The sequence below is a fragment of the Gordionus sp. m RMFG-2023 genome, chromosome 1 (assembly GCF_954871325.1).
Source record: "Gordionus sp. m RMFG-2023 chromosome 1, tfGorSpeb1-WG-v2, whole genome shotgun sequence".
NCBI lineage: Eukaryota > Metazoa > Nematomorpha > Gordioida > Chordodea > Parachordodidae > Gordionus > Gordionus sp. m RMFG-2023.
Genome location: NC_088775.1, coordinates 27314893 through 27331662, shown reverse-complemented (window position 1 = coordinate 27331662; position 16770 = coordinate 27314893). Strand labels below are relative to the sequence as shown.

At 30.9% G+C, this 16770-nt stretch overlaps 1 protein-coding gene across 2 annotated transcripts in view; it reads right to left on the bottom strand.

Moving 5' to 3' along the window:
* Window positions 1-16770, bottom strand: part of LOC135922805 (ubinuclein-1-like) — a 33263-nt gene that overhangs the window by 12299 nt on the left and 4194 nt on the right. For both annotated transcript variants that reach the window (XM_065457281.1, XM_065457282.1), the window contains exons 4-5: window positions 14276-14680; window positions 13683-13956 (exon numbers count right to left, since the gene is read on the bottom strand). In XM_065457281.1, the coding sequence (XP_065313353.1) occupies window positions 13683-13956; window positions 14276-14680 (679 nt within the window). The remainder of the gene's footprint in view (window positions 1-13682; window positions 13957-14275; window positions 14681-16770) is intronic.

Sequence of the window (16770 nt, the reverse complement as noted above, 5' to 3'; positions counted from 1 at the left end):
AAAATCATTTTAAAAAACTTTAAGGTTGGTTAAATTTTGTGTTATCATTCAAAAAGGTTACCCCCAAGATAATGGTTATATTTTGGCCTAACGTGAATGAAAGGAGAAATAAAAAAATATTTTTGTAGAAATAAAGACTGGAAAATTTTATAAATTATATTTTTCGGACTATATTCAAATTTTTTTTAAAAAACTTAATATCGATTCACTGTGTGACAAGAAAAATGGGAGAAGAAAATAAAAACAAGATTTGGTGCAGAATTTGACGCTGAGTTCGAATCCGTTTTTCAAATTTTCTCTACACGTCAAGTTTTAAAAATATATATTTTAAAAAGTATCGAATAAAAATCCCTAAAAATTGGTGATAGTGTTAAACTTATATTTCTTTATAAATTTACTAATTTTTATAATTTTTTATAGATTGGATTTTGAGAAAAATGGTAAAGAATTTCGTTCTGGGGGTCTTAAGTTTTCAATTTAAATTACTATCAAAATTATTAACTTTAGAAGATAAATTTTATATAATTTTGCTTCAAATACGCTCAAGATTATATATTAATTCTAATTATGTTTCAAAAGTACTCTATGCCATGTAAATTCAACCAAAATCTATAAATTAAAAAAGTCGGTAGAGATATTTTCAAACTTTTTAATTTGTACACTTTTATTAAATTTTCTCTATATAAAGCATTTTTAAAGCAAAATTAAGGTAATATTTAGCTTTTTTAGTTGTATCTAATAATATTTTATGCATTTATGATCAATTTATACCAAAATCAAATATCTGTACCCACTTTTTTAACTTGTACTCTTTTTGAATTAAGCATTTTTGAAGCAAAATTCATTTAAATGCAATAATTGGTAATTTTTTCATATTTTTTATTATTATTTATCTTTATTAGATATATTTAAGAATATTTGTTTTTCTAATCATTTTATATCAAAATATATGATTTTCCAATGGAGTACCTTGAACCCGTAGTATGGGCAATAAATAATAATGCCAAATAACGAGTAGGAAGAAAGGAGAAGAATTATTTTTTTTCGCGCTTAATTTTTCATAAACATTTAATTCCTTTCATTAAAATAAATTGTTTGGGAATCGTACCGTGTGCAGTGTAGTGAAGAGAACGAAAGCCACAATAAATAAATATATAAAATGTAAGCTATATTAAAAAAGATTTTATAAATAAAGGTAAATTTAAAAAATATAGGTTGTTTAAAAATAGAGTAAGGATTTTATAAAAAAAAATGTATAATAATAATAAGGAAGGTTTGCTGCAAAAATTAAGATATTTTTTTATTTGTAGGGATCATTAGAACCGAAGTTATAAACCTTCAAAAAGTGCTAAAAATGACCTTTTTGGCCACTTTAACCTAAAATAAATAAAAAACCTGACGTGCTAGAGAAAAACTGACAGCGGATTTAGAATATGCATAAAAAACTGTCTTAAAACATGTTTATTTTATTTTCTCCCAAAAAATCAAGTCGAAATTTGTCACACAGTGTTATGTATTTTATAGGCGACGTGATGTAATATTTTTAGTTACTGTAAAAGAATGTTCTTATTATAATTATCTTAAATTACATTTTACATTTTATTGATTGCGTATTATAATTATCTTAAATTACATTTTACATTTTATTGATTGCGTATTATAATTATCGCAAATTAATTATATTTTATTGATTTTATTTTAAAAAAAATTATAATATTGAAATTATTATTATTATTATTGTTGTTGAGAAAAAAGATAATTTTTGTTTTAGATTCATTATATATTTTTTGATTAAATTTTTAAAAAAAAAATAAAATTAATAAAAGATAAAAAAAAAGGAGTTGTAAAAAAAAAGAGGAGTTGACGTAAGTTTTTTTTTTTAAATAAGAAAATTGCGTTTAAAGAGTTGATCGTTTTTTTTTATTAAAAAGTGTTAATAAGGGAGAGAAATACTACATTGGTGCCGTGACCAAAACCCAAGTGTTGTGAATTGTTGAATAAATTTTAAAGAGTTGTATTTGAACAAAATATACAAGTGTTGTAAATTATTGAATAAATTTTAAAGAGTTGAAGTTAAACAGAATATACAAGTGGGTTGAAAAATTATATTGTAATTGTATTAACGGATTTGATTTAATAGAAATTGTTGTTAAATTGGTATTAAATAAAATTACAGGAGAAATTCGAAACGAATTTAACGAAGAAAAAGTTTGAGTTGAATATATGTATAAGTGTATATTTGGAGTATTTACGTTATTAATACTGTCTTATTTATTAACACTACAAATTATTAAAATATTTATTCTAAAGGTGATTGTCAATTTTTTGTGAGATGAAAAGTTTTAAATTTATAAAATACTGGGAAGTTCAATATAATATTATTGGAGCGTTGCTGGTGTTGGGTATATGGATGTGTAGTTTAATCCTAGGAAAGAGGACTAGGCGCAATCGAAGTGTTAGAATCAAAGGGCAGACTTTAACGATAGAAGGAAATAATGGAGAGGAGGATGTGATGGGAAAGGTAACATGGTTGCCAGTGCAGGAATTAATAAAGGGTTGGACTGATAGTGAGGTATTAGGTTTGTCAGAAAATAATTTAATAAATAGAGGTGCTGAAGGTGATGTATTTGGAAAATATGGGTATAAAAGTCAAGTGTTGAGACCATATGGAGACAGAGAAAATCTGGTGAAAAATAGAACGGAGATGAGACCGAGATTTAATTCTCGAGGGAGAGGAGACATAACTTGTTATAATTGTGGTGGACAAGGACATATGGTTAGGGATTGTCAAGAAACAAAGTGTTTTGGATGCGGCAAACGTGGTCATATAGCACCCTTTTGTCCGCAGAAACAAGAAAGATTGAGATGCGCCGGGTGCGGGAGATTTGGTCATAATAAAGAGGATTGTAATGTAGATAGATATAATACAAGGGGTGGTTTCCCACAAAGGGGAATGGATCAACAAAATACTCCCATGGTACGAACTATAGAAAATAAGAGGAGCGAAGGAATAATGGTGTCGAAACATACTGAGGAAGGAAAGGCGTTGAATGCGATGTGTTTTAAATGTCGGAAGGAAGGGCATGTGGCTAGAGATTGTTTAAATTTTTGACTATATGATAGTGTGGATAATATAATTAAAAGAGGGCAGGAAAAAGAGGTGAGAAATATAAAATCCAAGGATGTAATTGAAAAAAGGAAAGAAAAAGGGTTGAAAAATATGTATTACAATAGTAAAATAGAAGAAAAAAAAGATATAAATATGTTACAAGAAGGGAGGGCGTATGATATTTGTCCCAGAGTGTTGTTAAATTTTAATGGAAATTTTGTGCCAATGTTATTTGATACAGGGGCGGCGATTACAGTGATGGGATATGATACATATCAAAGTGTGTGGCCAGATGGTAGAATTAAAAGAGAGGAAATAAAGGTTCGACAATTCGATGGATCAGAGATGGCAATAATGGGAAGAGTCGAGATTGAGTTGAAGATAGAGAGCAGAATAGTAGTGTTGGATTTATGGATCATTGATAAAAGAGTTGAAACGGTTTTGGGATGGGAATGGATTGTACGCATTGGTCCATGGTATAGTTTTTGGGGTGTATTTGCATGGTGTGGTATATTTTTGCCCATTGTAGGTGATGATGAAAATGAAAGTATGATATATTCGGGTAATCAAAGGTTGCCAGGGGTTGAGACTACATTTAATAAAAAGGAGATAGGAGAAGGGGAGGGAAGGTTTGAAATAAGGGAGAGTTTTAAGGGGGAAATAGGTGAGAATTTTAGGGGGGAAATAAGAGAAAATTTTAAGGGGGAAATAAGGGAGACTTTTATCGGGGAAATAGGTGATAAGTTTAGGGGGAAAATAAGGGAAAAGTTTAGGGAGGAAATAGGGGAGATTTTTAAGGGGGAAATAGGGGAGAATTTTAAAAGGGGGACTTGGGGAGAGGATCGCGAAATGTCATGCAATGGGTTGCAAAAAAGAGAAATTGAGCTGCGAGGAGAAGAGCTGGAGACGGAAAAATTGAGAAGTGAAAAAGATATGGAGTTAGGAATGGCGCGAGTGCGGGAAGGAGTTGAGAAATTAATTAACAAATATAAGGAGATTTTTGACGAAGGGTTGGGATGCTTAAGGGATTACGAAGTAGATATTAAATTAAAGGAAAATAGTGTACCAAAATTTTGTGCGTTGCGAAGAATACCGTTTGAATGGCGAAAGGAGGTGGAAATAGAGTTGAATCAATGGGTGAGAAGGGGCATAGTATGTCCAGTGGAATATAGTGAGTGGGCAACGCCCTTAGTGCCTGTGAAGAAAGCAAATGGGAAGCTTCGATTGTGCGCAGATTTCCGGGTAACTTTAAACCCGTGGGTTGTAGAAGTAAAATATCCGTTGCCACGGATTGAGGAGATATTGGCCAATTTAAAGGGGAGTTTATATTTTTCCAAAGTGGATTTTTCCAATGCGTATTTACAACTGCGAGTGAGGCCAGAGGTGAGAAATTTGTTAACAATTACTACTCCGCAAGGGTTGTATGCATTTTGTAGATTGCCGTTTGGACTTAGCGTATCGGCTCCAATTTTTCAGCGGACCATGGCGACTATTTTTCAGGGGTTGGAGGGGGTTTACTATTATATGGATGATGTGCTGGTGACGGGAGTAACGCCTGAACAACATGAACAGAGGTTGGAAGAGGTGTTTAGGAGAATTCAGGAAAAGGGTTTGCGAGCAAGTGCTGAAAAAAGTGTGTTGGGGGTCACAGAAGTTGTGTATTTGGGACAGAATTACAGGAAAGGAGGTGAGACCCATAGATAAAAATATGGTTGAAATAACAAATATGTGTAGGCCAAATAATAAAGTGGAGATACAATCATTTTTAGGGATGGTCAACTATTATCATCGATTTGTGGAGGATTTTGCGCAAATAGCGACACCATTATATGAATTGTTGAAAAAAGGAGCACGTTTTGAGTGGAAGAACGAGCAGGAGGAGGCGTTTAAAGCGTTGAAATGTAAGATTGGAAAGGAACCAGTGCTTGTGTGTTATAACAATGATTGGGAGGTTGTGTTGGCAGTGGATGCATCCAATAAAGGGGTTGGTGGAGCCTTATTACATTATATAGATGGGTTGGAAAGACCGGTTATATTTTTCTCCCGGATCTTTAAGTCACCGGAGACGAGGTACTCGGTTATTGAAAAAGAGGCGTTGACGGTAATATTTGGGTTGACCAAGTGTAGGGAATATTTAATTGGGCGGAAGTTTGTTATATATACAGATCACAAACCTTTAGTGCATCTTTTTAAGAAGGATAATAAAGAGTTGATGTTATCGCCAAGATTACAGAGATGGTTATTATTGGTGGGTAGTTTTGATGTTCAAGTCAAATATCGGCGTGGGAGAGAGAATTATTTACCGGATATTTTATCCAGATGTGGAGCAGGAGAAATTTGTGATGAAAAAAAAGGGGATGAGGAAGAGAATGAGCAAGGGTTGATTCGAACGGTAGCGGCAATATCTAGAGGAGGACCCGTAACATGGGAAGGGCTGAAAAGTGCTACATTGAAGGATCGAGAGTTGACACGAATTAAGGCGTGTATAGCGGGTAGAAAACCATGGAGAATTGAGGACAAGAGGTTCAAAAATGTAGAAAAAGAGTTGACAATAATGGATGAATGTGTGGTGCGAGGAAATCGTGGAGTAGTTCCGAGGAAATTAAGGGAAGCCGTGTTGAACATGATTCATGCTGGGCATCAAGGGGTTGAACGAATGAAACAATGGGGAAGAGAATATGTGTGGTGGCCCGGAATGAATGAGGAGATTATAAATATAAGCGGGGTTGCGTGATGTGTAACTCTTGGGCCAGTATGCCTCGTAGAGATAAAGAAAGTGTTTGGCCGAAAGCTACTCAGGCGTGGGACAGGGTTCACATCGACTTTTTTGATTTTGAGAACAAGATCTATATACTTGTGGTGGATGCTTATTCAAAGTGGGTAGAATATGAGGAGGTGAGAGGTTTAACGACGCAAATGGTGATAAAAACATTAAAAAATCTGTGGGCCAGGTTTGGGGTTGCAAAAATAATTGTTTCGGATGGTGGGCCAGCGTTTGTAAGTAGGAATTTTGAAACCTTCTGCTGAAACGGGTGCGAAACAATATATTAGCTCCACCTTATCATCCGAGTTCCAATGGTCAGGCGGAACGAATGGTGGCGGTAGTAAAGAGTTGGTTAAGAAAATCTAAATATGGAGGGGGCGAGATTTGGATAGCGGTAGCGTATTACAATAATAGCAAAAAAGGGGAGGAAAGGTCTCCAGCGGAGAAATTTTTGGGGCATCGGACTCGTATGCTATTGGATTTATTGAAGCCCACGCCAGATGAGTTGCAAATGACAACGGTCAATGATGAGCAAGTGGTGAATAAGACCTGCGGATTTGTGATAGGTCAAAATGTGTGGATCAGAAATTATGGAGGTTCAAGGAAATGGGAGTTGGGAATAATAATGGAGAAATTGGGGAGCAGATTATATAAAGTCAAGTTTGGGGATGGAAGAGATGGTATAAAACATTCCGATCAAATACGGAGGGGAGTTGAACCGGGGCGATTGAGATTGGGAGGTGAAGTGTTGAGAGAGAAGTGAAATATCAGGAATAAAGAGTTGTAATATATAAAAGAGGGGGTGAAACAAGAGTTCTATCTTTGTGAATTTGTAATATCTAAGGACAAAGAGTTGCAAGCCTGACTAAAAGGTGGTAATATATTTTTAAAAAAAGGGGAGGTAAAACAAGAGTTATCTCTTGGGAAATTGTTAATGTCCAAGGACAAAGAGTTAGATAATCTTATTCGATATAGATATATATATCTTAATGCGTAGGGTTTTCTTCTTAAGGGATGTGTAATTAAGGGAGTTGACCAAAATATATCGCGTTGGTTGACAACAGTATTTATATATTATTACGGGTTGTCTAATTACCGAAGTTGATTTAAATATATCATTTGGATTAAATATAGAAGGAGTTAATTAAGATATATCGCTGTGGTCAATAACAGTATTTATATCTTATTAAGGGATGTTTCTTATTACGAGTTGTCTAATTTATTTAATTATGGGATGTTTTCTTATTATGGGTTGTTTAATTTATTTTAAAATTTTTTTTTAGGAAATTAATTTTTATAATTAATTAATCAATTTGTGGAGTAAAAAGAGTTGTGAACAAGGTCGTTGTAAAAAAAAAGGGGGTTTGTTTGTAATTGAACACAAGGAAAAAAATGTAAAATTTGGGATGTTTGTGGAGAAAAAATTACAAGAGATGTGTAGTATTTCTCTCCCTTATTAACACTTTTTAATAAAAAAAACGATCAACTCTTTAAACGCAATTTTCTTATTTCAAACTATTTTGTTTCAACTCCTTTAAATTTAATTAATTTCCACACTTAACTTTTGATAATAATTTTCTTATTTTTTAAAAAAAAACTTACGTCAACTCCTCTTTTTTTTTACAACTCCTTTTTTTTTTATCTTTTATTAATTTTATTTTTTTTTAAAAAATTTAATCAAAAAATATATAATGAATCTAAAACAAAAATTTTCCTTTTTCTCAACAACAATAATAATAATAATTTCAATATTATAATTTTTTTTAAAATAAAATCAATAAAATATAATTAATTTGCGATAATTATAATACGCAATCAATAAAATGTAAAATGTAATTTAAGATAATTATAATACGCCGCCGACCATCTCTTCATTCCCCCCTCAGGAAGGCGTCCAATTCTAAATCTGTCATCTCTAAATCCACTATATCGGGTGCTTCCACCAGTCCATTGCTTGTAGTCTCAACTGCTTCCACTACCGTAGGCGCCACCCTTGACACAGGTACTTCCTGTATTACTGGTCCCGTCTGGATATCCCGGGTTGGCTGTCTTTCTAGTTGTGGCCTCGGTCTCCGCGGACACCGATCTTGTAGGTGGTCTCGGGATTGGCAGAGATAACAAGTCCGTGGAGGATTCCGTCCTCTTCGTATCGGGCTGGATTGAACCGCCGGTGTAGGGAATTCGGATAATCGCTCCTCAGTATTTTGCGTAAACACGCTTATTCTGATGATCATCCCGGGTAAATATATAAACTTATGTACTAGCATTTTTATTAAAATATTTTAATTATAAAAAAAATTAATTTTCAAAAATACTTTAATTATATAAAAAAAAATTATGATATAAACGCCAATTTCTTTTATTCAAAACATCGTGACACCCCATAATTATTTTGCCAACACTTGCCATGCTCGTAAATTTTAACATCTCTTGTAATTTTTTCTCCACAAACATCCCAAATTTTACATTTTTTCCATTGTGTTCAATTACAAACAAACCCCCTTTTTTTTACAACGACCTTGTTCACAACTCTTTTAACTCCACAAATTGATTAATTAATTATAAAAATTAATTTCCTAAAAAAAAATTTTTAAATAAATTAAACAACCCGTAATAAGAAAACATCCCATAATTAAATAAATTAGACAACTCGTAATAAGAAACATCCCTTAATAAGATATAAATACTGTTATTGACCACAGCGATATATCTTAATTAACTCCTTCTATATTTAAACCAAATGATATATTTAAATCAACTTCGGTAATTAGACAACCCGTAATAATATATAAATACTGTTGTCAACCAACGCGATATATTTTGGTCAACTCCCTTAATTACACATCCCTTAAGAAGAAAACCCTACGCATTAAGATATATATATCTATATCGAATAAGATTATCTAACTCTTTGTCCTTGGACATTAACAATTTCCCAAGAGATAACTCTTGTTTTACCTCCCCTTTTTTTATATATTACCACCTTTTAGTCAGGCTTGCAACTCCTTGTCCTTAGATATTACAAATTCACAAAGATAGAACTCTTGTTTCACCCCCTCTTTTTACATATTACAACTCTTTAGTCCTGATATTTTTCCCTAAATGAGAAAACCCTACGCATTAAGATATATATGTCTATATCGAATAAGATTATCTAACTCTTTGTCCTTGGACATTAACAATTTCCCAAGAGATAACTCTTGTTTTACCTCCCCTTTTTTTTTAAATATATTACCACCTTTTAGTCAGGCTTGCAACTCTTTGTCCTTAGATATTACAAATTCACAAAGATAGAACTCTTGTTTCACCCCCTCTTTTATATATTACAACTCTTTATTCCTGATATTTCGCTTCTCTCTCAACACTTCACCTCCCAATATCAACCGCCCCGGTTCAACTCCCCTCCGTATTTGATCGGAATGTCTTATACCATCTCTTCCATCCCCAAACTTGACTTTATATAATCTGCTCCCCAATTTCTCCATTATTATTCCCAACTCCCATTTCCTTGAACCTCCATAATTTCTGATCCACACATTTTGACCTATCACAAATCCGCAGGTCTTATTCACCACTTGCTCATCATTGACCGTTGTCATTTGCAACTCATCTGGCGTGGGCTTCAATAAATCCAATAGCATACGAGTCCGACACCCCAAAAATTTCTCCGCTGGAGACCTTTCCTCCCCTTTTTTGCTATTATTGTAATAAGATGTTAAAATTTACGAGCGTGGCAAGTGTTGGCAAAATAATTATGGGGTGTCACGATGTTTTGAATAAAAGAAATTGGCGTTTATATCATAATTTTTTTTTATATAATTAAAGTATTTTTGAAAATTAATTTTTTTTATAATTAAAATATTTTTTTTGAAAATTAACATTTTTTTTTAAAGAAGAATTTTTAAAATTTAAAAATGCTAGTACATAAGTTTATATATTTACCCGGGATGATCATCAGAATAAGCGTGTTTACGCAAAATACTGAGGAGCGATTATCCGAATTCCCTACGCCGGTGGTTCAATCCAGCCCGATACGAAGAGGACGGAATCCTCCAAGGACTTGTTATCTCTGCCAATCCCGAGACCACCTACAAGATCGGTGTCCGCGGAGACCGAGGCGACAACTAGAAAGACAGCCAACCCGGGATATCCAGACGGGACCAGTAATACAGGAGGTACCTGTGTCAAGGGTGGCGCCTACGGTAGCGGAAGCAGTTGAGACTACAAGCAATGGACTGGTGGAAGCACCCGATATAGTGGATTTAGAGATGACAGATTTAGAATTGGACGCCTTCCTGAGGGGGGAATGAAGAGATGGTCTTCTGTTGGCGGCGGCGTATTATAATTATCTTAAATTACATTTTACATTTTATTGATTGCGCATTATAATTATCTTAAATCACATTTTACATTTTATTGATTGCGTATTATAATTATCGCAAATTAATTATATTTTATTGATTTTATTTTAAAAAAAATTATAATATTGAAATTATTATTATTATTATTGTTGTTGAGAAAAAAGAAAATTTTTGTTTTAGATTCATTATATATTTTTTGATTAAATTTTTTAAAAAAAAATAAAATTAATAAAAGATAAAAAAAAAAGGAGTTGTAAAAAAAAAGAGGAGTTGACGTAAGTTTTTTTTTTAAAATAAGAAAATTATTATCAAAAGTTAAGTGTGGAAATTAATTAAATTTAAAGGAGTTGAAACAAAATAGTTTGAAATAAGAAAATTGCGTTTAAAGAGTTGGTCGTTTTTTTTTATTAAAAAGTGTTAATAAGGGAGAGAAATACTACAGTTCTAAAATGAGTTTTGTTTCAATTCAACATTTTAATTTATATAATTGCATCACAATTTTTTTTCGTCATAACGTAGAATGGAATATTTTAATTTTTAAGTGATGGCAAATAACAAAAAATGAATTGTTAATGAAATTGTAAAATAAACAGGGCTACTCCATTGATTTTCAAAAGAAATTCCCTCTATTTCTGTATCCTTCTTCCAAACAAAGCCTATTTTTAAAACGAGCATATTTTGTGTAGATTTATCAAAAGGAAAAGTTTGCATGTATTTATGTTTTGTATACCTCACCACCCATCCAGAATATAATCTTAAAACCCTATCCTGATTTTTTCTTGTTATTAAAAAAAAGTAGATTATTTTACAATATATTCCCATTTCCTAGAAATTTTATGAGTGTTCCGATTCTTTGATTTTTTGTTTCCAAGCTCTAATTATAGCATTAAGATTTTTAGTGGTTATATAAAATACTCATGATACAAATTTTAGCGCCTCCTACCAATCCCTTCCCTATCTAACGACCCCAAAAACCTTTCAGCAACAAATTGTCCTCGCCGCACGTCGTCACTAGCAACAATCAGAGATTAATAAATAAAAAATTAAGTTTTTCCAATTATTTTCCTCTTATAAATAACCATCAAATATAGTCCCGAATTCAAGGAGACATGATCAATCTTCTTTTGTTTTATTACTATTTTGTGTATAATCTTCTATTCAAAAAATCATTTTTTAAAAAAACATAAATAATTAGAAGAGATGTACGGATATCACTAATTTTTTTTACCGATAATGATAAATAAACCAAATAAAAACTTAGGGATCATATTACAAAGATTTTTCCCAGTCTTTCTTTTTTTATTAAAATATTTTATTCTTTTGATTTTATATGAAACTTGTAAAGTCTTCCTTCTTCTTGATAAAGTTAATTCCGCAATAAAGATATTTTAAAGGTAAGAAGAAATAGGAAAAAAAATTAGCAAACGTTTCCTTTATTTTCAATATCGGTTATTATGATTGTTTAAAAAGTAAAATATTAGGCATTCGTTAAATAATATGATGGAGCTTATATTTTACTGCGCTTCTTATGTTTAGAAATATGTAGATCGATTTTTTTGCTTATAAATTCAAAGTTTTAATAGGCTAAATTTTTTTTAATAAGGATTAATAATTATTTTGGGTATTATTCAGTTCATTGATATTGATAAAAATTAAAAGTAACGATTAAAATCAAAAATATCTGTTAAGACCCAACCTATATCGTCTGCGAGTGTGAATATTGGTGCATTTCTAATACAATAATATATTCATTAAAATATGCATTAAGTTAAAGGTTATGTTACGAGTATGACATACATGCGGTTTTAATTTTAAATAATTATTTATACCTATAATAAAATTCTTTTTAAGCATCGAGTATTATTTAATGATTGTTTTTTAAAATAAAATATTTTAAAGGCCAACCTTTAGAATTTGCCGGTTTTTAAAAACGGCGAACTCAATATTTCATCCAGAAAATAAAGTCTAAGCCTCGAGATTTCGCCAATAGATATCCGAATCTTTGTGCCATCTATGAGCAAAATCTTCAGGCCTGCGTAATATATTGCTAGAGAAAATATTAAGTTTGTCATTAAAAGTCGGCACAAATCGAGCTGTTTAACACCACTAGAATGAACGGTGAAAAAGTGGTATTGACATTTTATTTATCTATTGTTAGAATTGACATGGGATAAAATATTTTTAAAAAAAGTTTTTAATATAATTTTGGGCTCTTATAATGTGAATTTCTGTTCGAAAATAACGGAAATACCTTGTACAAAAATATTGTAAAAATTTTTTTTGTATATTATTTGCATAAAATTTTCATCAGACTTAAAAAATTAACAATGTTTAGGGAAGTGATATTTTAAATTATTAAAGCCTCCCAAAATATAGTAGTCTAGACCTAACAAATGTCCCGCCTAGTGCTGCGCTTCTCGTTAATTGCAGTCCTGTAAAAAAACATTAAATTTCCAGATAACTAATTAAAGCCCATATTGTAAAACTTAAAATAAAATTTCATAAAATATCGATTGTTTCTAAGAAATTTCATTCAGATTCGCTGTCAAATTTTAAATTTATGCCATATTTTACAGTCAAATTTTTATTATGTATTTATTTTAAAAAATAAGGGCTAGAAATTTCATTCACATTTATAAATTCAAATTTTTACGTAATATAACATTATGTGTGATTTATTAATATGACATTTTACTATTATTTCGAATTTTAAAATAAGAGTAATATATACAAAAATAAAGCATTTTACCGGACCAAAAAACTGAGCTGGGCAAGGCTTAGAGGTGGTAATGGCTAGATTTGAGCCGATTTTTAAAAATGGCTAACTCAATATTCTATTCACAAAAGTACTATGCAAGCCTTAAGATTTTGCTCATAGATGGCACAAAGGTTTATACATCTATTAGGGAAATCTCGAGGCTAATGAAATATTTTTCAGGTTAAAATATTGAGTTGACCTTTTTAAAAATCGGCCAGCCAATTAACACTAACCACTGATTAACATATCAATATTGCAAAAAAAGAGTTGAATTACACATAAAAATTTAAGTAAATTATAAAATGCCATTTAGGTTTAAAATTAGGAGTTCATCAGAGCTACAGTTTTCCCAAATAAAAGCGAATAATTTGCACTCTTATATTTATATTTGTAATATTTAACAATTTTTTAATTATCATTTTTTTAGCACGCTCAGTGTAAATATGATATAATAGATAATATTATGTAAATGTGATTAATTTTCTATTCTTTTACTGAATTGTTGTAATTAAAATAACAAATTCAGGAAATATGTAATACGAGAAAATTTGAAACCTAGGTCAAGCTGTAAATTAATCAAAAATAGTAAAATTCGGATTAAATATAAGAATTATTATTGAATATTAAATTTACAATGTTAGAACACTAATAAATAATTAATAAATACTAAATAAAGAATTTTTTTATAACCATCAGGCGTTAAATTTTGAATGGCGCAGGTATTTGACAATGTAGGCTGAGAATTAGATGACGATTGATTGTTGGAAGATTTGAATGGGTGATGAGGCGAGGGAGTCAGATTGGGGGATGAGCCGGAAATGGCGGAGGACTTTTTGATGAGTTTTTTGGAGAGCTTTGCAGCCAGACTGTTGTTAGTGACGACGTGAGGAGAGGACAATTTGTTGCCGAGATGTTTTTGGTCATTAGATAGGGAAGGGATTGGGGAGGAGGTGCTGGATTGATTCTAAAATTTGTATCATAGACATATTATATTATAACGACTAAAAACCCTGGATATATAATAGGAACTTGGAAACAAAAAAAACTCCTTTGGAAAAATTTAGGAACTGGAAATATACTTTTAAAATTGTTAGGAAATGGAGCAGTCTACTGGCAAATAATCGGCGGAACAGGGAACCCTCCCCGGTTTAATTCCAAACTCTGGTTATAATATTAAAAAGTATAGCTATTTTTTAATCTAATATTAGTGTCTCTTTTTCAAGCATGCAGCACCTAGGAAATATTTTTAAAATATTTTAAATATATAAAGGTTAAGGCCTTACACTAATGATAGGGCTCTTTTTGTTCATTTTCTTTCTGTCCTTGACAAGTGTTATGGGGCTGTAGTGGGAAGTTTTTTTGCCGATGCTAGCGTTCTTTAAATCATGCGCTAATTTTTTGGTCAGCAGAACGCGACTATTCTGTACGAAATGTTGTTTATTATTGTTAACGGTGCGATGGTTGAGGTTTTTTAATTCTACGATCGCGATTTCGGGGCGATTGCCAAGAGCGTTATTTTTAGCATCCGCAGAATTGTTGTCAATGGCAGCGGATTCACTCTTATCTGGTAGCGACAATTCATCCTCATCACTCGAGGATGAGGTTAGTTCCTTGAATTCCAAAATACCGGAATTTATATAAAAGCCACCCAATTTTGTTGTAAGCGTCGAAGGCACCAATTCATCATACTAGTGTTATATATTTAAATTCAAAAAGGGTGATAAGGTGTCTAAATATCCCATATATAATTTATGCCTAGTTTGTGTATGAAATATTTTAATATGTGGATGGACCACACCTTTAGGGGTGTTATTTAGTAGGAGCTATATTATACCCAGTAAGATGTGATAAATCGGTAAGCTATTATATACCACCCCCTTGTTGTGTATGATCTAATCTACACATATAAAAATAATTATAATATCTATTCTTTCTTACATTACCGATAGTTTATTCGCTAGCTCCATTGAAGCTAATTAGAATTAAGTGTAAACATTCACTCTCTAAGGTCAAAAGAAAAATCAAAATTGCAGTACTATAATATTTAAATATTAATTAATAGTAGTACTGTAAACATTACTTCAAAATAGAAATAATGCATTATCCGTTGTTTGAAAAAAGGATGGCGTTACTGCCTTATAAAAAAGGAACATGATACTCGTTATTAAAAAAGTGACGCGTTTCTCGTTATTTATAAAAAAATAAAATATTCTTTTTGCGATTTGAAAACTACAAATGCCTAGGTAAACTGCAAATTCTTAGATGAAAATTTTGATATACCTTATTAATTGAAGTAAGATTTATTTTTTTATTATAATTAACTTAAAAAAAAATTATTTTATATTTAATAATAAAGGAATGTTCATTAATAATATTTCCTTTTATCTCATAATAAATAATTTAAATCCTAGTTATGCCAACTTGAGGATTTAATATTATTGAAATATAAAATAATCATAATTATTTTTGTATAATATTAAAGAATTTTAACTATTTATTACGAGATAAAAGGAAATACAACTATTAATGTATATTACTTTAATATTAATTTTTATAAGTTATTATATCATAAGAAAATGAATCTCCCTCCGATTAATAGAGAATATATCAAAAAAATTTACCTAAGCATTTGCAGTTTACCTTAGCACATTTTCAGTTTAGTGTTACCCTTCTTTTAGTAAAAATTTTTATATATTTTTCCAATTGATTTTCAAAATTTTGATAGGATAAACAAGTGTGCTTAATGGTCAACACAACTTTCGCTATGTTAATCACACGTTTAAGTGCCGCAAAGGATGAGGGGGGGGGGGGTTGTATTGTATTTAATAAAATTGGGGGAATTTATTAAAAATATATTTAAAAAATGATCTTTATTTCCCAAAAAAAGATATTAGATCATATTCACATGTAGTGTTGTTAAATCACTCGTTTTGAGCCGATTTTTAAAAACAAATAACTCAATATTTTAGCCAGAAAAATATTGCCTAAGCCTCGAGATTTCGACAATATATGTCTAGACCTTTATTCCTTCTATGAACAAAATCTTCAGGCTTGCGTAATATTTTTCTGGATAAAATATTGAGTTAGCCGTTTTTAAAAATCGGCTCAAAATGAGCCGTTTAACTACACTATTCACATGAATCTTCATTCAGATAGATCCTCATCAATTTTTTTTATCTTTTATCAGAATTTAATCTTGAATTGATATTTTTCCCTTTCATGTGTTTTTTTAAATTTGAACTGCTAAACGTCGAGGTTGAAATATTTGAATGAAGGCATAATCGACACTTACAAAGACATATAATTGACATATATTCTTTATAAAATCAATGATAATATTATTAATATAAATTGGCATATCTTGATTGATTCAATATTAATTAGATTAGCAATCTTGACTGTATAAAATTCAACAAAAATGTATAAATAAAATAAAAATGGAAAATTATGGTATTGATCTGAATTAAAAACATGGTCTAAATTTAAAATTTAAAAAATATAAAATTTTCCATATTTTTTATGAATAAATAAAAGAAAACGCGTTAGTTCCTTTTCCTCAAAAAAATAACGTTACTATATAGCATTAATTAATAGTGTAATATTTTTATGTAAATTTTAATTTAAAAAAACTAGTTAAACCTCGCTAATAGTTAACCTCAAAGGGGGCATTAAAGAGGTTATATAGTAAGACAAATTGTTTATATTTTATTGTATGCTAAAAATGGAATTTAAGTCTCCCAGGTCCAAATACCGACTTAGCGGTTATGTAAATGAAGAA